This window comes from Maniola hyperantus, chromosome 13 (genome assembly GCF_902806685.2).
Source record: "Maniola hyperantus chromosome 13, iAphHyp1.2, whole genome shotgun sequence".
In the NCBI taxonomy this organism is placed as follows: Eukaryota; Metazoa; Arthropoda; class Insecta; order Lepidoptera; family Nymphalidae; genus Maniola; species Maniola hyperantus.
Genome location: NC_048548.1, coordinates 10,974,734 through 10,995,398, shown reverse-complemented (window position 1 = coordinate 10,995,398; position 20,665 = coordinate 10,974,734). Strand labels below are relative to the sequence as shown.

The following is a 20,665-nucleotide window of genomic DNA, read 5'->3' as shown; positions in this document are numbered from 1 at the left end:
AATATTCCCACAAAAACAAAAATGACAGCCGACAATCGACATCGACAAATAAAAAGAAAATTGGTCGCGTTGAACTTCGAAGCCGTGAAATAAATTAAAATGACAGTCCAACAACTCAACTCGAATATTTCTGACGACTCGGATGATATGGTTAGTTTACCATCAGAAGAAGAAATATACAGGCGAAAATACCAGTTGCTTTTAGAAAGATGTGAAGTTCTACAGCAAGACAACGAACGTATTGTGAATAGGTGTGTTTATTTCTTGTTTATAACGCTATTGAGAGATTATGTGGCTTAATTTGATGTGTAATTGTTATCGGGCGATAGTGGTGTTAATTTCGTTTCAGAATACATGAAGTGAAGAAAATAACTAGGCGTTATAAAAAGGATATAAAGTTGTTGATAGAGAGGCTGGACAAACATGGAGACGCGTTTAGATCAACTGCAGTCGATGTGGAGGTTAAACAAGAGGTTATCGTGAAACCTCCTCAAAAGGGCGCCAAGACACAGTCAGGTGGTAAACAAACAGACAAACAAAATGCTGGTGGTGCTAAAAAAACTGCGCCAAAGAGGAAAAGTAAAGCAGATAAAGTAAGATTTTATATTTCCAAGGTTGTTGTAGTATTTAAACCTGGGTATACTACAAGATTCAAGAATATTTAGAACACTGTGACTTAATTAATCTACTCTAAGAGTGTCTGGTCTGGTCTGATTTCAAAGTAATTTATGCTTTAAACAGCATATCTTGCAGAAAACACAGCAACAACAGCAATTTCATTTAGATTATATGACCTCTAATAAGAGTTTGTTAGTCATACTGGCAATATGTTGTTAACTAGTACTCTTGTTACTTTTACATATTTGTATATATAAGAAGACAAACTAGCTGATTAATACATAATATGTATTAATTTTTTATATCATATTAGTTACATTATTTCATCTAGTCATGTTTTATTTTAGCCTGAAAGAGATCCAAATGCCCCTAAGAAACCCTGCAATGCATTTTTCCAATTCTGCCAAGAGCAAAGGCCTATTGTCGTAGCAGAAACGGCTACAGAGATGGGCTCAGAACCAACCAAACAGGAAGTTACACGACAGTTGGCATCCCGATGGCGAGCACTTACTAATGAAGAAAAAAGGGTATGACAATAAACTTTTTAAACTTATTTTGAATGAATATACTTACTTAAAATGTAGCTTTTGCTTTACAGTGGAAATCCTCCTAAAATTGGATTTTGTTAAAGAAAATCTTACTAACACTATATTTTGTTCTCAGGTTTACGTTGCAATGTTTGAAAGGTCAAAAGAAAAATATGCAGAAGAATTGACAGCATACAATATAAAGAAGGAACAATGACATTCACAGTCCTTGGATGGTACCAGTTAATTCTTTTGTGATCCCTAGCTTTAATACTAAGTTAATATAATATAGAAATTATTAAACGTAAGTACTTATTATATTTTTATTGTTTTATTACTGATGCATCGTGAAAATTACAACCTCATCCATACTTACAACCAGCTTACAGCTTAGCATATTGTCAGCGAATTTTTTATATTTTAAGATTCGAATTTTCGTTAGACAACTCCAACTTACATTATTTACATCAAGACTACTACCAGTTCAATTTCGAAAAATACAACCTATATCTGTGCACCTCGCTGGAATGCGCTTCCTCGCACTTGCCCGCAGCTCACCTATTTTCGCCTATCCAGTACCCAAAGAGTATGTAAACACTACGTTCTACCAGTATCACTGCCAGTACCTTTGTCAACGCAAGCACGTTGCATGACGTCATTAAGCCGGGTTCGCAGATATTTCAGACTGGTTGCAAGTTCTACTGAGAATAGCCAGCATAACTTTTGTTTACTGCATGAGGTAGAGTATTCCTGAACCAAGAGGTAATGTTCATAATCAGCAATTTCAAAATACTCTTTCAATATCATAAGAATTAAATATTGATCATATTTTTAAAAATAGATGTTAAGTAAAACAAATGTTTATTAACAATATACATCCAAATAACATAAAAATAGGCAGTCAACAATTTAAATAGTAAAAAATGGATAGTTTAAGTTTTTTGCAAATGCATTGCTGGATATAATTTAGTTTTTAGGGTTTCGTACCCGAAGGGTGCCAATTGGACTGGAAAATTACTAAGATTGTCCGTCCGTCCGGCCGCCCGTCTCTGTCTGTCAGTGGGCTGAATCTCATGAAAAGTAGTTGAAATTTTCACAGAATGTGTGTATTTCTCTTGCCACTAAAACAATCAATATTAAAAATTTCAAAATGGCCGCCATGAAAATTAAAAAGTGTTATTTCTTGTGTTTCTTGTTTCTTCCCTTCGTGTGTGAGTCCGACACACATTTGACTGGTTTTTTCATAGTATTTTTATCCTTTAAAATTGTCTTTCTCGAGTCTAATGGCCCTCATGGTTTCTATCGCTTCGTTTTTCTTTGCGTGCTTCATAACGGATGGCTCGGTCACCCGCATGAATGGATTGTAGAGTTTCTCTTCGGATATTGTTGAAGGGACCTGTAAAAAGCGTTTGCATACATGTATAATTTTTTCTTTAAGTCCGTATTTGCTTAATTCTAGCTCATTAGGGTTCTGTACCCGAAACTATTACTAAGGGTGAGATCTATAGAGTGCACTCTGACTTTGCTTATACTTATGACATAGTTAAAACGAGACAGAGCTATATTTCTCACATAAATCTGTCTCGTTTTAACTCAAACTGTCTGAGCAACGACAAAGTGTGTGTAAAAATTTTAGCCTAAGACTCCACTGTTAACCATCACAATAGACAGACACGCGCTGAAATTATGCTTTATAATCGTTAAAATAGGCCTCAAACAGTCATGGGATGAGTTATTTAATGAAAACAACTGAAAATATTATGAAAATAACTATTAGAAAATTATAAATACCGTAGGCTTTTTTTCCTCCCTCCGACTTTCTGACCACTGTATTTTCTTCTTGACCTCGTCGTTTTCTGGTTCCACATGAGCTGCAAACTTCAGATTTGACAAGGTGTATTCATGACCACAGAACACCTTGGTTTGATCTGGCAGGTTACCGAGGATCTCGATTAGTGCTTTGTGCATTTGTTCCGCTGTGCCTTCAAAAAATCTTCCACATCCACCAAGGAAGAGTGTGTCTCCTGAAATGTACAATAGAATTAAAAAAAAAGAATATTAGCCATGTTAAATAACTAATATTCTCCTTTCCTCTCCAACTAAGCGTCAAGCTTGTGTTAGCAGTTGGTACGACAATAGTGCAACGGGCGAGGTTTGAACCGTCGACCTTTCGGTTATCAGTCCACTCCTTTACCTGTTGAGCTATTGAAGCTCTTTGAATACTTAGAGGTAACAAATTTGGTACTGAAGTGAACAACTGGATAGCTTTGTTTCGAATTAGGTTTTTCAAAAATCCCGGGGAACTCTTAGATTATTCGGGATAAAAAGTAGCCTATGTCACTTCTTTGTCCAAGTCTTTATATCTCAGGCAAAAAATCACGTCACTCCGTTGCACCGTTGCGACGTGATTGAAGGACGCCCCCATTTTAGTGACGTCAGCACTAGACTGAAGTTTCGAGCTGATGGTATATTTTTACTTAAATATAGTCAAATGACGTCATTTTGAGGTTAATGGAACGTGGTTCCAGCGCAATAGCAATTTGCGGGACTTATATATAAACAGATGGGACAGGCAGAGATAACAGATAAGCATGCTTTCACGTTTATAATATTAGTATACCTACCTGCCCGTAACACAGGTTTTCATATGGATGTGAAAGCACTCCATCAGGTTTCAACATTTATTGTATCTACCTTTTAAGGAGTTTTTGTACCGTGCAACATTTTCTTGGTTAGGTTAGACATAATTTAATTTTAAAAAAAATTGTATGGATAAACCTCAAACTGTTAAAAATTAACTGAGTACATACCTGTAAATACAGCTGAATCATTCCCCTCATGTGGTGTAGTAATAAAGTAACAGATATGTCCAGAAGTGTGGCAAGGTGTGTACAAACATTGGACATTCAGTTGGCCAATGTTAAACTTTGTGTTGTGCTGGACCTTTGTAGTGAGTGCCCCTATGCGGTCGTCTCCACCATACACTTCTAAACCTGGGTGCATTTTCACTAACTCATCATTGCCACCTGCATGATCCCTGTAGACAGTAAATAATTTTAGATATTAATTATCCTGCTACCTAGTTCCTTGTAGACCTCTACTTGTAGTTGTATGTAGTACAATAGTCAACTTGACTCCATTATCATAACCTTTTTAAAACCTGTAAAACAGTCTTAGACTCCACAGGATTCTCCTTGGTTGTCTTAAGTTACTTTACAATTAAATACACTACCAAGTTTTGGGAAAAATATTACCAATGATGATGTGTAGTTAGCACAGTAGTCAACTTGACTCCATTATCTTTGACAGCCTGTAATACAGTCTTAGATTCCACAGGATTTTTGATAGCTGCCGCCTTGGTTGCCTTAAGTTACTTTACAATACACTACCAGGTTTTGGGAAAAAAGTATTACCAATGATGATGCGTAGTTAGCACGGTAGTCAAGTTGACTCCATTATCTTTGACAGCCTGTAATACAGTCTTAGGTTCCACGGGATCCACGATAGCTGCCTCCTTGGTTGCTTTATCCACAATCAGGTACATGTAATTGTCTTTCAGAGCTGGCAATATTTTTACATCCATTGTCTTATACTCAAAGTGCTCTTGTGAACTGTGTGAACCTCGTTGGTTCCAAACTAAAGCTGTAAACAGAAATATTTAAAGGTGTTAACTGACCAGGAGCAATCGCTTGTAATGTAACAACTCAGATTTGAGCGTTAGCAAAGTGTACTGGAGTGAGTGAGTCCTCAGTTTGATCCTGAATTGAGTTCTGTCTAAATATATATTATTAGGTATTTGAGGGTCGTGAAAACTAAGATTTAAAAATATATTATGTAAAACACTTTGTCGTCGCTGCAGCGACGACAAAGTGTGAACAGCCCATGTCACATACCTAGTCGCTTCATAGCTTGGATGAATAACCTTCATAGCCTACCTAAATATTTTGATGTGTGCCAGTATAGGTTAAGCCTCAAGGTTTTGTTAGAAGTTTCATAACTGTTGTGAAGTATGGCAATACATCAAGCTGAGCATTACATTGCAAACTTTTGTAAAGAATAGAATAATAATATAGTACCTATTATAGTATATTATTATGTATATCTCTACATATAAAAATGAATCGCTGAATGTGTTGCTGATCGCAAATCTCGAGAACAGCTGAACCGATTTTGCTAATTCTTTTTTTATAATATTGCTTGAAGTACGAGGATGGTTCTTACGGAGAGAAAAATTTAAAAATTCCTGAAAAAGAATCGACTGATAAGCGGTACGAAGTTCGCCGGGGCAGCTATATTGCATGTTTACATTACAAAAAAAAATTACGTATTTATTATCTTTTATCAAGTACCTACGTTAACTTGATAAAAGATTACTTACCCTGAAAGTAAAACTTTGTGATACGCTGCGATAGCCCCAATGGCAAGGAATTCACAAACCTTGCAAACATCGACTGCAGCATTGAACAGCCGGGGAAAATCAATTTCTCACTCTTTTATCTAAATGTTGAAGAGTGATTTAAATAATCCTTCGCCAGAATACTACAAATCCTTGCTACTAAACAGAAATAAGTGTTATCTTGCTATGAAAATACCAGAATACCTGAGGAAAATACAAATAAAATTCACAGAGAAGAGAAAATCAAAATCAATCAACAAGTTCAAACTTATAATTATTTTGGGCTCTGGGTCCTAGCCTGAAGCCTAGAGGCTTCTAGCGTCACGATGCTAGTGTTGTTCCCGCGATGTCCTGCGTAGACTTCGTGCACCATGTATAAGCACCATTACACTAGAATTTAACTATTTTAACCTGGCAAGTGGTGACTTGTCGGAAAATGAAAAAAATGTTACTGTCATTTAAATCACTATGTCAAATGTCAAACATATTACATATGTCAAACACACGTGTTTATGTTCTTCAAGTTCGTGATTTGTGTGTGGTCCGGTAAAGATTGTAGAAAATATGCGAATTCTTCATAAATTACGTACTTTACTTTAATTATTAATATTGAAAGTACGTGTCAATAATAATTAATCATGAAAAGTAAACCCGTAAAGCACAAAACGACGAACACATTTCGTGTGAGTACTTTTCTAAGTTAGCTGCACCTAATGCTAATTTCAATTAATCTATGGCTAATTTATAAAGTAACGGATAGGTTTTTCGCAGCCAACTATCGGTATTATTTGTGTGGTTCTATGATTAATCGTCGTATGCAGCCAAAAACCTTAATTTAACTTGTAATCGGTACATTTTTCTTTCGAAAGTTGCTGCGTTGAATTTTCACTATCAACTTGCAGTAACGCATAATGTTTGACGTATTTCTCTATAACATATTATTATGTCCACGGCTTCGTCCGCGTTGATTTAGGTTTTTCGAAATCCCGTGGGCACTTTAATTTTCCGGGCTAAAAAGTAGCTCCACTCCCCCGCACTCCGGATCTTTAATGTGGAAAGTAGCACTAGATTATCAATTTAGTTTTAACTAGCCTATGCCCGTGACTTTGTGTGCGTGGACTACACAAATTTCAAATGCCTATTTTACCCCCTTAGGGGTTGAATTTTCAAAAATCCTATTTCAGCACAATCTGTCCAGTAGTTTAAGCTGTGCGTTGATAGATCAGTCAGTCAGCTTTTCCTTTCATATATATGTATAGATTAGAGACTGTGTACAGCAGAGTTAACCACATTATGATAAGAAGAAATAATATCAAAAACCTTTTGATTTCAGTTTGTTTCCTTTGCTGAACGTATAAATGCAATCGACATCCGACATGCAGCACTATACCACATTGAGCATGTTTATGCAAATCAGCCAAATGAAAACGAAAGTCACTTTCACCTGGCGCTCCAGAAATGGCATGGCCTCAACTTGACAGAGAATTTTAAGAAATTTAAAAAAGAAGTCTATGGCATAGTGACTGTGCCACAGCTGATACACAAGAAGGATGAGGTTTTACAATTATTGGAAAAGTATTTAAAGCTGGAAGATCAGTTGTGTCTGCAACCATTGTTAGAGTATGTATAACCACTTTAATTTTCTTTTAATACAGGCTTTATGAACTTACTCTTTAATTTAAGGTTTTTAAACATCTTGACCTTTATTATTAAGTAAAGGATATCATTAGGTCTATCAAAAATCCCATCAAAAATTTGTCATCCATAGTAATATACTAAATGTAAAAGTGTGTCTGTCTCTGCCTGTCTGTTACCTTTTCACACCCATCCTTTTAACCAATGATTACAAACAACAAATATTTGGTACAGAGATAGTTTTTTTTGTTTATCTAATATATATGTATTTTTAAGGAGCTTTTATAGGTAGAGATAAGTTTGTATCCTGGATATAGGTTACTTTTTATCTTAAGATTTTTTAAAAACCAAAACTTACACAGGTTAGAATCTAATCTCCAAAAAATATATTATTCAGGCATTAATAATGTAGTTAAGTGTATTAAAACATTGTACTTTTTGTTACAGAATTCTGGTGTCTCTAGCAAAAGATTTAAGAATAGATTTTTATCCACATTTTCCCAAATTTCTAGATATTCTAATAGATTTGTTGAACACAAAAGATGCAGAAAGATTAGAGTGGACTTTAGTATGTCTTGCCTTTTTATTCAAGACATTGAAACCTTTTTTGAAAAAAGATATTGGAGTTGTTTTGACAAGGATTATTCCGTTATTAAGTGATGCACATCCACAGTATATTAATAACTTTGCAGCCGAAAGTTTTGCATTTGTTGCAAGAGATATAAGAGACAAAAAGAAATTTATTGAGCTTGTTTTAAATTATCTGCAAACCAATGATAATGTAAGTATAATATCTGAAACAAAAGTTAACACTATTTATAACTAGCTTATGCTCTTGACTTCGTCTGCGTGGACTACACAAATTTTACAACCCCTATTTCACCCCCTTAGGCAATGAATTTTTAAAAATCCTTTCTTAGCGGATGCCTACATCATAATAGCTATCTGCATGCCAAATTTCAGCCCGATCCGTCCAGTAGTTTCAGCCGTGTGTCGAACGATCAGTCAGTCAGTCACCTTGTCCTTTTACATATTTAGATTCACATCTAAAACTATAAAATTGAATTTAACTTCTATAATCTATATATTTTTAGGCAATAACAGGCTGTGGACATCTGATATTTGAAATAGTAAGAGGTGTTAGTAATAAATTTCACAGTTGCATAGAAAGCACCCTGCCAGTCTTATTGCAACATCTTAAAGAAAAAAAAGAACATCAACAAATCTTATTCAAAGTCCTAACGCAGACATTCGAAGACTGCTTACAAGCTATATCTGCTAAAGAGTTTAGTATATTCTGGAAAAGTATCCAAACATATACGGAAGAAATATTAAAAGAGGATGAGAATAATAAAGGGCTCGAGTACATTTTGAGATTGGCTGGACAAGTTGTTGAACATCAGCATGGAAAGTATTTAACAAATCCCCCACAGTTTGCATTGCTATTAGTAAGAATAATTTGTGAGCAATCATCAGAAACAGTATTGGAAGTTTGCTCGCAGATTGGTGCTCTTATGCTACTTTCAAAGAATATTTCTTTATCTCAAGAACATGCTGGCATCATAGTCAAAGTACTTCTACCTTTGCCATATCCAAACATTTTAATAAATTTCGTGCAAAATGTCATTCATTATTCACAATTTGATATGCACATTCTTCCTGCATTTATTAAATTTGTAATCCAGTCTGATTTTGATAGTGATGCGATGACAACATTGTCTAAAATCTGCCTTACAAAGTCACCCTTATCAAAAAGCGGTTTAAAATTATTCGAATGGGTGAAATACCCTATAGATTTCGGTAAAGACCTTCCCAAATTAATGGAACATGTTGAAAATGTTCTCAATACTGATTTAGAGGACATCGTAGAAGGTCCAAATAAATTGATGAATTTGCTCTTTTGTTTGCCACATGTTGAAAAACTTGATGTTGATTTTTGTATTAAGAAACTAAGTGAGCTTGTATCGAAATTTTTAAAGATCTTAACTAGTTATAATCTTGAAGGAGAAGTAAATGAAAGCATTTTCCACTGTGATGTTACTCCTCTATCAAAGTGTGCAAGAAAAATTATGTTCTTGCTAGCTAACTCTTTAGAATGTGCTATTCATATATCAAGCTGTTCAAGATTAAAAGCTATATGTGATATAGAAACTTTGCTACCAATAATATTGCCATGTGCTGCAGATCCAAATTATATTGTGGCATTGAATCTCCTTGATTTATATTTAACTGCATATGAACATGAAAATGGCTTGACTTACCCATTCTTGTCATTAGTAGATTCTTATCTAACACCAAATGTGTCCTCACCTTTTCATATTGTAAGTATTCTTTTTAATGGATTTTTTCTTTATAAAAAAAATATTGTGTGGTTTAATATTTTAAAAATATTCTTATTTTATAGGTACGACTATTAACGACTCATATCTACAAATTATTTGAAAACGTCGAGGAGCTCAATAAAACTGTACAAGTTGGTGGTGAAACTGAGAGATTTTCAGTTTTCAGTAAATGTTTCACAGTTGAATCAATATCACCCTCTATACAAGAATATAGATTACAGTTAAATCTACTCCAAAAGATGGCTTTTAACACCATCCAGTATGAACTAGCAAAAGACACTGATTTTCATCTCTATGCTCTAAATTATATGTTAGGAATTTTGTACGTGAATTTCAAACTTCTTTGGGAACCTGTAGTCGAATTTATTGCGGGTTACGGCAATGCTCTCAATGCTGACGACTTTTGGCCAACATTTTATAAAGCACTGGAATCCTCTTTCGCTAATGCAAAGAATGATCTAAAGATATTTATATTTGAAGATGATATAGAAACCGACAGTAAGATTTTGAAGGACCTTTATATAGAGTATACAAGCATAGCTGAAAGACCAGATGTACATAATTATAGAAACTTAATTTTGAAAACAATGACAAACTGCATTCAAGTGTGTGAAGCAAAAAATAGAGATGTTGTCGTTCTTTTCCTGAAGTTCATAGAGGAAGAGTATCGAAGGAATGACACTGGTAGTGCACTTAAAGTAGACATTGAAGCACATAACAAAGCACAAATGGAAATAGAAAACACACAAGAAAAACCTGCTGAAGTTATAGAAGAACTTATTGAAGAAATCCCTGAAGAGGACACCCCAAAAGATTCAGTTTCAGGCAAAATGATATTCAAAACACTCATAAATATCATGCAAGTTTTGTCACAATTTAAAAATCCGAGAGCTCTTCACAAAGAACCTGTATTCTGGGAACTTTATATGGATTTCTTAAAAAATAAGAATCCTGGTCTACAAAAGTATGCTTTAGATTGTGTACTAAATTATAAGAATAAAAGTGTTACTCCATACAAAGCGAACTTACACAATTTAGTTGATGAAAATAAATTTAAAGATGAACTTACTCAGTTTAAAATAACTGAGGATTCGCAAACCATACAGCCTGAGCACAGAGAACATGTCATTCCTATAGTATTACGCGTTTTATATGGCAAAATGACATCGAAATTAGGTGCTGATAAAAAGGGAGGAGGCCAGGCAAGAAGATCCCTAGTTATGAGATATTTGAGTGGTTGCAATGAAAATGAACAGAAAATGTTCATTCAAATGGCATTTTCATATGTACAAGATTTTATGGCAATGGAACCAAAAGAGTTATATACAGAAATCTTTAACAACGTAAATCTCAAGTCTGTTACAAGTGCAGGAAAACTACACAGTATTCTAAACTTGTTCGATGTTGTACGAGAATATTTTGGAGGTTATATGGGAGCTGAATTGCTTTCTCAGTTTTTTAAAATATTTTATGCTGTCTGTTGTAACTTGGCTAGTGTTCTGGTGCAAATTGAAAAAGTCCATGTCGGTTATGTCAAGGCAATAAAAAATATAAGAGTACTGGCTATCAATATTTTAGCGAAATTATTCGATCATTTTGAAAAATATGAGTGGAGCAAAGATGAGTTATTCGTGATATTCCAAACCTTAATATTCCCACTTGTTACTCGATTACACATTGAAGGTATTCATTCTCCAACAGCGTTACTAAAGTTGTTCAATATTTGGTGTCAGAACCCAAGATACTATGCTTTACTTATAACATGTTCCGAAGAAGACAATTCTGTGAGTGCCTTACCAGCAATATTTAAACTTTTATTAGCTCCTAAAACTACTTCAGGAGTAGTCAATATGATTTTGGATATGATTGAAAAGCTCTTAACTCTGATAGAAGATGAAGAGGAAAAAGATACTCCTAAAATAGAGTCATATTGTACTCTAGAAATAAGTGCGAATGATCGGAACGACATTAATTTCGGAAGTAAGATCTTAATTCCACATCTGCCAAGTATTTTAGAAGTAATGAAGAGAAGAATTGCTAACTCAGCGAAATCTAACACTGTTAATAGAAGGGATCTTCTGATCTTATCGAGAGTAACAGAAATGGTCACGACTCCAGAGATGTGTGATGATTTACTTAATCTCTTATTACCAATATTGGTTAAAAAAGTTTGTATGAATATGGCAGAAGAAAATATGGAACATGCAGTCCACACCATAATAAATTTACTAGGCCATAGCACAAATCCCCAACACTATGTTAAAAATGTAGCTGTTTTGTTCAACAAAGTGGGGCCAGTTGAAGTTAGAAAACTTTTGATTAAATTATTGTCCTCTATAGCTGAGAATGCTAAAAAAAATAAAGAGGTATTAAGAAAATTAGCGCATGTGATAGCTGAAATGAATGCTTTTAACAAAAGATGGATCGAACAACCAGATTTTGATCGTCGATTGGACGCATATAAATTGATATACCAAATGTTGGATGCCGATGAAATCGACGTTGACTTAGCGATTCTAATCGTTAATAACTGTTTCTACTTCATACGCACTGAAAAAGATATAGGCTTACGTGACAGTGCAGGACTATGTTTAAAAAAGATTTTGCCCAGATTACTTCTAAAATATAGATCAACTCCTGATGGGCAATTTCTAGTTCGGGATACCGTTCTTTCTTTAATATCCACAGGAATAAGAGATAGTAAAAATGACTTACTAAGAAATGAAAGTATCATGTTGCTGGGAGAATTAGTTAGAGAATGTAGTGATGCGGACGTAGTGTTATCTGATTTAGCGCCTCTAGCTAATAAAGAAGATAGAGAGGTAGACTTTTTCGATAACTCTTGCCATCTTCAACTTCACAGACGAGTCAGAGCACTGCTAAAGTTTTCTAAAGTAGCCAGGAAAATGACAAAATGTCCGACGCCCAGAACTCTCACGAATTTCATACTACCTTTAGCGACGATTTATATCTGCGATGATAAATACTCTGACAAAAACACCTTAATTGATGCTTGTATAGAAGTAATTTCTACATGTTGTCGATTGCTGCCGTGGTATCATTATGAAGTGATACTTAAACTGTATTTAAACAAATTACGATATACCTCTGAGCACCAAAAACAACTGACGCGCATACTTATCGGTATTTTGGATGCGTTTCATTTTGACTTTTCGAAAGCGAAAAATATTGAGTTGCCGAAATTATTGACTGCTAATATTAGGAAAGAAAAGAAAAATGTTGCTAAAAAAGAGAAAAATGATGAGAAATCAGTTGATACTAAAACAGATAATCCAGATTCGGCTGATGATTCCGAAGAAGAACCAGAAGATATAAGTAATAAAGTAAAGAATGAGGAGCAAATTCAAGAAATGGAAAATGAATTGTTGGCAGCTGAAGATGTAGTGGAAGAACAGACAAGTAAAGAAGTAGCTGATCTACCAGCTTATGAAAGAATCACAAGTGTGTCTCCATCTGTGGCTAATAGGATCATCAAATCTTTGTCCTCTGGATTGCTGCCGCAGCTAAATAGGTAAGTCCATTTTTGAATCCCAAAATAATAAGTTTTTTTGGCTTTAGGCGACACTTTGATTATTGACTGAGTTATATAATGCGTGTCAATGATATACATAAAAAATGCAAGGACACAAATCATCATTTCAATTTCCAATGTGATTTTTTTGTTTCAAAGCTGGTTATTTCGGATTAATTCTTAGCTATGTTTTGTCAGCATCTGATTATGATATCAGATCCTAGTCATAATTATTGTCCTGTAATTGTTAACAATGTTAGTATCAAAATTTATTTGTAAATGTACTTGTTTAATATTATTTTAAGGTCGATAGGAAAACTAACAGAACACGAAGGATCTCATAAACTGAACCGTCGTCCCACAAGCGTAGCGAGATTAGAGGAAGACATGTTAAGGGTGCCCATAGCATTGGCGCTGGTTAAACTTCTTCAAAGATTGCCCGGAGATATATTAAAACATCAGCTTCCAGGGTAAGTGACTCGGAAATTACTACACTCAAACAGCGCTGAAAATCAAATGATAATTATTTAGGTCATGATACCAAATAGTGGTTATTTTGCAATTCTGTGTAAAACTTATACAGAAATAATAGTTTTGTAAACTCGCCAAAATTTCGTACTTATTTGATAGAATTATTATGTGACTAGTGACTACCTAATAGTTCCCTGAGAATTCCGGAGCCGAAACGCTTAATCAAAATACTGAAAGACCTTAAATTTTATTAAGTACATTTTAAATCTTAGTCACTTCCTACTTTGAAAAGTATAAATGTTAAATATCCGTCATTTATACAAGTATACTTTTGTTGCCTAATGTTGTTAAGTTGCCCTTAATAAATATTAAGCTGCGTTTTAGTACTTAGCCTTTCAACTTTCTTTTATATTTCAGCATTATCATCAAACTATGCTCATTTTTAAAATCACCGTTGAAACAAATTAGAAGTGCAGCGAGAGATATTGTCAAAAAAATTATGTTGACAGTTGGCACATCATATTTAGGCATCTTACTGGAGCATTTAACTATTCTACTTACCAGAGGTTTCCAAGTTCATGTTTTAGTTGCCACAATTCATACAGTGTTAGATGCTTTGAAATCCGATTTTAAATCTGGGGAAATTAACGAAAACCTTCATTACATACTCAATGTTTGTGCAAATGATCTGTTTGGTTCATTATCCGAGGAGAAAGAAGTAGATAAACTTCACTATAAAACGCCTGAAGCGAAACCAAGCAAGAAAAGTTATGTGACATTAATGATAGTAGCACAGAATATAACTGAGAAATGTTTGATAAATCTTCTTTTGCCTTTCAAAGAGGTTTTACAAAAACATCATTCCAAGAAAATCGTTCTCAAGATTCAGGAAGCATTAATGCACATATCAAGTGGATTAGTTACAAATAAATTCATTGCTATAGAAGATTTATTTGTGTTTCTTCACGGTTTGGCTTCAGAGAGTATCCCAGAATTTGTTTTGACCGCCCCGAAACGAGAACTAACCGAAGCGCAAAGAGAGAAAATATTACGAGCGAAACCAGATTGTTTTATAATACCAGAAACGCCGAAACGTAATAAAGAATCTCAAGCCAAAAATGTTAAAACATCTTCAAAAACGAATGCTCATGTGTTAGTAGAATTCAGTTTGAACATTTTGTATGTTATTCTTAAAAGAGAAAAGGTTCCAAGGATGGATTGCAAAGCATTTGTAGACCCTATTATACCGCTTTTGGTAGATGCCTTAAAAAGCGACCATATCAAAGTATCGACGGTAGCTCTTAAATGTATTGCTACACTGTGGACTGTTAGAATTAGTACACCTTCTTTGGAAGAAATGGTTAAGGACATTGTTAAGACTATATTTTCTATACTGCATAAATATGCAACTTTTGAGATCAGCACACAGAATGATAATTATCATCTAGTGAGGAATGCGTTTAAGGTAATTGTTAATTACTACCCAATCACCAAAATTTTCAAAAATTAAATTATGATCTAGTTAAAAACTAAAACTAACTACTAATATCATAAGTTACCATCACAATCATACAGAACGAGAGTTTATTTATGTCGCAACATTTTTGGATTGATTGAGGGTTGTATTTGTCTGATTTTTTTATATTTTTCATTGGTCTTGTTTACATCCGCCATGTTGGATTTTGTATGACGTCATATTATATTTAAGTTATGTCACGAAAAATATGTACTAAAATAATTAAAGCAACCACGTGAAAAATTAGACTTATTTTGATATCATTGACTGCTTAATTCATAATCCATTTGTGTATAAGAAAAATTCAAACTCTTTCAAAACTATTTTTCAGGCGGTAACAGTATTAGTACGGAATGTTAGGTACTACAATTTAGAGGCAGACCAATTGAAGACGCTCCTCCTTTACGCCGAGGAAGATTGTCAGAACGATGAGAAGCAAGCCAACTCGTTCTCCTTGCTCAAAGCTATACTGGACGCTAAATTAGTTTCCCCGGAATTACACGAAGTTATGGAGAAAGTTTCTAGGATTTGCATTCTTAGTGAATCAGCGAGATCAAGGTAACAATTTTTTTTTAAGTTTGAGCCAATATTTGTTATGAAGATTCTTCGTTTTTTCGCTCGAAGTGTTTCTCACAGCCGCACTCAGAGTCGCTTAATCATGAATTAGTATGGATAAAGAATGCCTTAAGTAACGATAAAGGTATGATTCCGAACCACGCTGCACGCAGCAGCGCTGCCGCAACAGTGCTGTCACCAGCTGTCACAGTCCTGTCGCGGCACTACTAGTCCCCATACAATCTCTATAAGCTTATATGACATTACATTCCGAGCTAGGCAGCAATGTCGCGGCAGCAATGTAGCGGAACATTGCTGCCTAGCTCGGAAGAGAAATAAAGACTATTGTAGAGCCAACGAGAGATAACGTTGTCAGATATCATGTGCGAGAGGGCATACAATATTATTTTGTATGTAACTGACAGATGCCAAAAACGCATGTCTATTAGTACAGTTCTTGCAATTCACGAAGGCGAGTGGACTTTACTTGTGCTTATGTCGGATACACGGGCATTGCGTAAGTGTGCATGCATGTCGGACCAATCAGTCGCGAGCAAGAGTTCACAAACGCACACATTCAGTGTACATTACTTATACCGATACGACTTAAACACAAGCATGAGCCACTCGCCTACGTGAATTGCAAGAACTGTAACATTTTAAACATTGGCGTATGAAAACATTTTTTCGTATGCAGAGACGAAGCTCGCGCGATATTCGTGAGCTATCTCACGCACTACTCGCCCGGCAAACAGCTCGGGAAGCACATACAGTTTTTCGTGACTCAGCTCAACTATGAACTGCAGCATGGAAGAGAATCGTCCTTGAAGTTCCTCGATATGATCATCAATAAGCTCAATGTTGTAAGTAACAATCTAATCACCATTCCCAAGATTGGTTTTATTTTTATTTATTTACTAGCTGATGCCCGCGACTCCGTCCGCGTGGATTTACTTTATCAAAATCCCGCGGGAACTCTTTGATTTTCGTATAATCTATCTCTATTCCAAATTTCATCCAAATCCGATCAGCCGTTTTTGCGTGATTGAGTAACAAACATCTAAACATCTACACTTTCACATTTATAATATTATTAGGATATTAGGATTAGGATACTTTATGGCTTTTTTTACAAACTTTGTTGACATTCCAACACAGCATCAAAAACTTTTTAATACACTTGAATGACAATTAAGATTTAATTAACATTTAAGAATAGATTAACAATAAATAATAATCAGATTCCCTTAATTTTAGGCTCAGTTGAAAAATCACGGGGACTATCTGTTCCTATCACTCGGTGCATGTATGATAAACGACAGTGCACCAGAATGCAGAGAAGCTGCGGCCAACTGTATAGAGGCTATGTTGAAGAAATTCCCGCTTCTCGAGAGGAACAAACTGTTTGATTTGGTGCTTGCTTTCTTTAACGACACACAGGTAAGCTATTGGTGCCAAATCCCCGACTAATTGCCCTAGGTACTGCTGCCCTATTCGGCAGGCAACATTGTGAAAGAGGTGACCCTACTGACGCCTGAATTTATGTTATTTAGCTATTAGCACCAGTACTCTGAAAAGGTTTTATTATAAGTATAATATGTACAATCTAATCTAATCTGAAACATCATGAGATCTTCAGAGTAGTGTCACAAAACTTTTCGCAATTTATAATAGATGCTTGACAAGTCCTGAAATGATTTGTATCTCTTTAACTATAGGACTTTTATCATGATAAACGGTTGTCTCAAGATTTTGTTTTACTGTCCCAAAATTGTCATCATGTTTCGAGATATCGGCTGTCTAATAATAAAAAACTTGATCAGGATTATTTTTAATACTTATTAAATTAAATGTTATTCTACTTAATTTTTCCAGCCCGTTCATTTCGAACTAGCAGCCCAGCTAAGCATACGTTTCGTCAACGTCGAACAAGAAGAATTCCAGAACCGTCTAAACAACATATTATCTTTAGTCAGCGGAAAAATTCTCTTACTCAATAACGACATAGCTGAGGGTAGATTCGTTAAAATACAGCTCGAGCACGGAGATAAGACTGACGAAGAGCAACAGAAAGAAAAAGACCATAGTTTAATACAGATATTGAATTTAATAGATAAAATCACTATACATTGCTTGGATAGTTTGAAAAATAAGAAATTCGTTAGCGATTATGATGAACTGGCGCAGCAATGTCAAGTATTATTGGCATACCCTCATGCTTGGGTCAGGTTACGTTCTGCGAAAATTTTAGGAACAATTATCTCTCAAGTTAATATCGAAGAATTAAATGTGAAAGAAAAGGACAGTGATCGAGGTTTTATTTATTATGATACCGAAAACTCTTTGAGGAGTCTAATTTTGGATTTGTGTGCGCAGTACACACCAAATGTGACGAAAGATATGGCTGACCAGGTTTGTACTTAGTCACTAAATGTTTTATTGTCTCCGTCTCATTCCATTCCGTTCCATTTTTATTCCCATTTTCCTGTGGGACTAATAAAAGCTGACTCCAGAATGTCAGCTCAGATCTTGTCTGATATAACGCTTCGGCCGTGGATTACTTACCACCCTACCTGCAAAGCCGACGCGCCAAGCGATTAAGCGTTCCTGTATGACGCCGCGTAGAAACTTACTAAGGTTATGGGCTTAATAAAACTACCATATTCTGGTTAGGTTGCTTCCATTTCAGTCAAATTTTCGTTGATTAAACAAACATTATTTTTGGTCCTTCAAGCCGGATCGTTCGTAGTTTAACTTTAATTGTAACTGCACTTGCACTTACAGGTTACTGCCGTTCTATTCCAAATTTTGAAGCTAGTACACGCTATACCGTGCTTTGCTCTTTCAAACAAATTACAGACTGAAGATAGGGATGAAGACAGAAATGCAAAAGTCAATATTCGATGGATATTGTTCAAATTGAGGAAAGCTATCAATGTAGAGGTTGCTAAAGCTCCAAACTCTATGTTTATTGTAAGTAATACAAGCTTTTAATCTTGACTCCATCCGCGTAGATTGTTTTTTTATCCAATCAAACCCTCCCAACTGTCCCAAAGAAAAATATTCACATTAAGATAGTAAATTAATTTTGCTAAGAGTTTTTTTTGGTAAGCATAAAATATAGTTGTATAGCCGCCAATTTACAGTCTATTTTTTGTAATTAGTGAATAAGGATGCAATTGTTTATAGTCTGTTTTTAAACCATTTGGCTTCAATTTTTCTTTCATAATATTTGTATTTAAGCCCTCAATTAACTTTCCAGAGAACAGCGATATTCACAATGTGGCTCCACGTAATAAGTTCGCTGGATACCACTGATATAAACAGAATAGTCGATGTCATTCTACCTGCGATCGTTCGAGAACTTTCCACCGGCGACGGGCCTTCTTCCGCCGCCAAACAGTTGGCTGGGAGACTTGGGAAGAAGCTGAGAAGGAAAATAGGGGAGATAGAGTATGGCAAGATGGCCGCTGAAGTACAGACGAAACTTAATATCAAGAGAGCGGAACGGAAAAAGGTGAGTTTTCTTAATTAATAAATTAAATTTAACAAAGGTGAGACTTGACAAGAAGTTGGGAAGGAAAATAGGGGAGCCGCTAAAATACTGACGAAGCTTAATGTAGAGAGCGGAGCGGAAAATGGTAAGTTTTCGGAATCATAAAATTAAATAAAGTAAAAGGTAAGACGCCAAGATGGAAAATAGGGGAAATTGAGTAGGCATTACTATGCCTACTATAGTAAAGTCTATAAAGTCTATAAGTAGTAAGTACTATAGTAAGTTGAGTAGTAGTCTAGTAAGATGGCCGCTGAGTTCAAACGGATAAGAGAGAAAGGCAAAAAAAAGTGTTTGAAATTGATAAATTAAGTTTAATAAACTAAGTAGAGGGTAAGGTTTGTCAAGAAGTTTAGACGATTTCATCAAATATTTAGATCTATTTTCTATAAATTTAATGGCGTGGTCGTGTTTAATAATGGAAAACTTCATTTTTTTAATACCTTGTAAATTATAATAAAACTTTTTATAACCTAAATCTTTTTTCAGATGTTATTACAAGAGAAGGTCAACAATCCCGAAAAAGCCGCCAAACGGAAACTACAGGTGAGAGAAAAGAAGAAACAAGCTAAGAAAATAAAACTAGAAATGATGCACGGCAAGAGGCCCAGAGCTAAGAAACGAAAAGCAGAGGATATAGATTTTGAAGAGGACTTGTTCAAAGATACTGAAGAATAACAATTTATAACTAGGGCAGATCCTTGGATTTTAAGGAAAATATATGTGGCGTGCACGCATTTACGCGTTCAGGTTATTTCTAATACCTAATGGGTTTTACGGCTCTGGGTTTGAAATTTAACCCTTTTGATCCCGAATGTTCAGGCGGTTGTATATAAATGCTACTTTTTGTTAGCGGTTTTATCGGATTTAGGTATTTATTAGGTATTAGGTAGCCTGGTTTAGCTTGTAAGATCCTGATAAATTGTTACAAATGTTTTATACATAGGTATATTGACAATGTTGTTTTGTAAATAAATATGATTAAAAATTATTATAAATATAGTTTTTATTTTAATTTATTCTGAGTATTGAGCATATAAATTATGTTAACTTAAACTCAACTTTATGTAGGTTTGGGGTTACGGTTGAAATTAGTATAACATGGCGGAGATATAAACGAGACGGACGGCAGGGGAGCGTCACCGCTGCTTATGCCAAAGTAAAAAGCATAGTTTTAGTTGTCAAAATATCAGCTCCAATTCGTTCTGAAACTGTGCGTTGCGTAACGCATCTAGGTCAAATCGTGTCCGCCATATGGTGATATTCTAGCTAAAAATATAGGTATATTATTTTGAATAAATATACATATTCTGACTAGGTACTTAACTAGGTACCTAAATATATTTTCTAGAGTCATCGAGTTTCGAAGAATCTAACTTTGTTCTTCTTACAAAATACATTGAAAATATAGGAAGGTATGTGTATAAATCAAAATGTATTTCGAGCTATGACGTCAAAATATGGAAACGTTTTCAGTTTGGACGCGTACGTAGGTACGTTCGTCAAAATATTTTTGAATA

The 20,665-nt window shown here is 34.9% G+C and overlaps 3 protein-coding genes across 3 annotated transcripts; 2 read left to right on the top strand and 1 right to left on the bottom strand.

The window, feature by feature from the left end:
* Position 1: 1 nt before the first annotated feature.
* LOC117987658 (uncharacterized) lies at positions 2 to 1,465 on the top strand. Its single transcript, XM_034974692.2, has 4 exons — positions 2 to 251; positions 350 to 593; positions 966 to 1,145; positions 1,282 to 1,465. The coding sequence occupies exons 1-4, from the start codon at positions 100 to 102 to the stop codon at positions 1,360 to 1,362; spliced, it is 657 nt and encodes a 218-aa protein (XP_034830583.1). The 5' UTR covers positions 2 to 99; the 3' UTR covers positions 1,363 to 1,465.
* A 524-nt stretch (positions 1,466 to 1,989) lies between these two features.
* tzn (tenzing norgay) lies at positions 1,990 to 5,807 on the bottom strand. The gene is made up of 5 exons (XM_069502595.1): positions 5,524 to 5,807; positions 4,559 to 4,787; positions 3,956 to 4,182; positions 2,937 to 3,169; positions 1,990 to 2,541 (listed from the first exon to the last, which is right to left on the bottom strand). The coding sequence occupies exons 1-5, from the start codon at positions 5,603 to 5,605 to the stop codon at positions 2,398 to 2,400; spliced, it is 915 nt and encodes a 304-aa protein (XP_069358696.1). The 5' UTR covers positions 5,606 to 5,807; the 3' UTR covers positions 1,990 to 2,397.
* A 256-nt stretch (positions 5,808 to 6,063) lies between these two features.
* On the top strand, positions 6,064 to 20,143 carry LOC117987630 (small subunit processome component 20 homolog). Its single transcript, XM_034974659.2, has 14 exons — positions 6,064 to 6,224; positions 6,875 to 7,161; positions 7,624 to 7,957; positions 8,271 to 9,497; positions 9,581 to 13,050; positions 13,356 to 13,520; positions 13,939 to 14,986; positions 15,369 to 15,595; positions 16,290 to 16,455; positions 16,850 to 17,032; positions 17,468 to 18,004; positions 18,377 to 18,565; positions 18,855 to 19,109; positions 19,635 to 20,143. The coding sequence occupies exons 1-14, from the start codon at positions 6,180 to 6,182 to the stop codon at positions 19,821 to 19,823; spliced, it is 8,322 nt and encodes a 2,773-aa protein (XP_034830550.1). The 5' UTR covers positions 6,064 to 6,179; the 3' UTR covers positions 19,824 to 20,143.
* Positions 20,144 to 20,665: the final 522 nt, after the last annotated feature.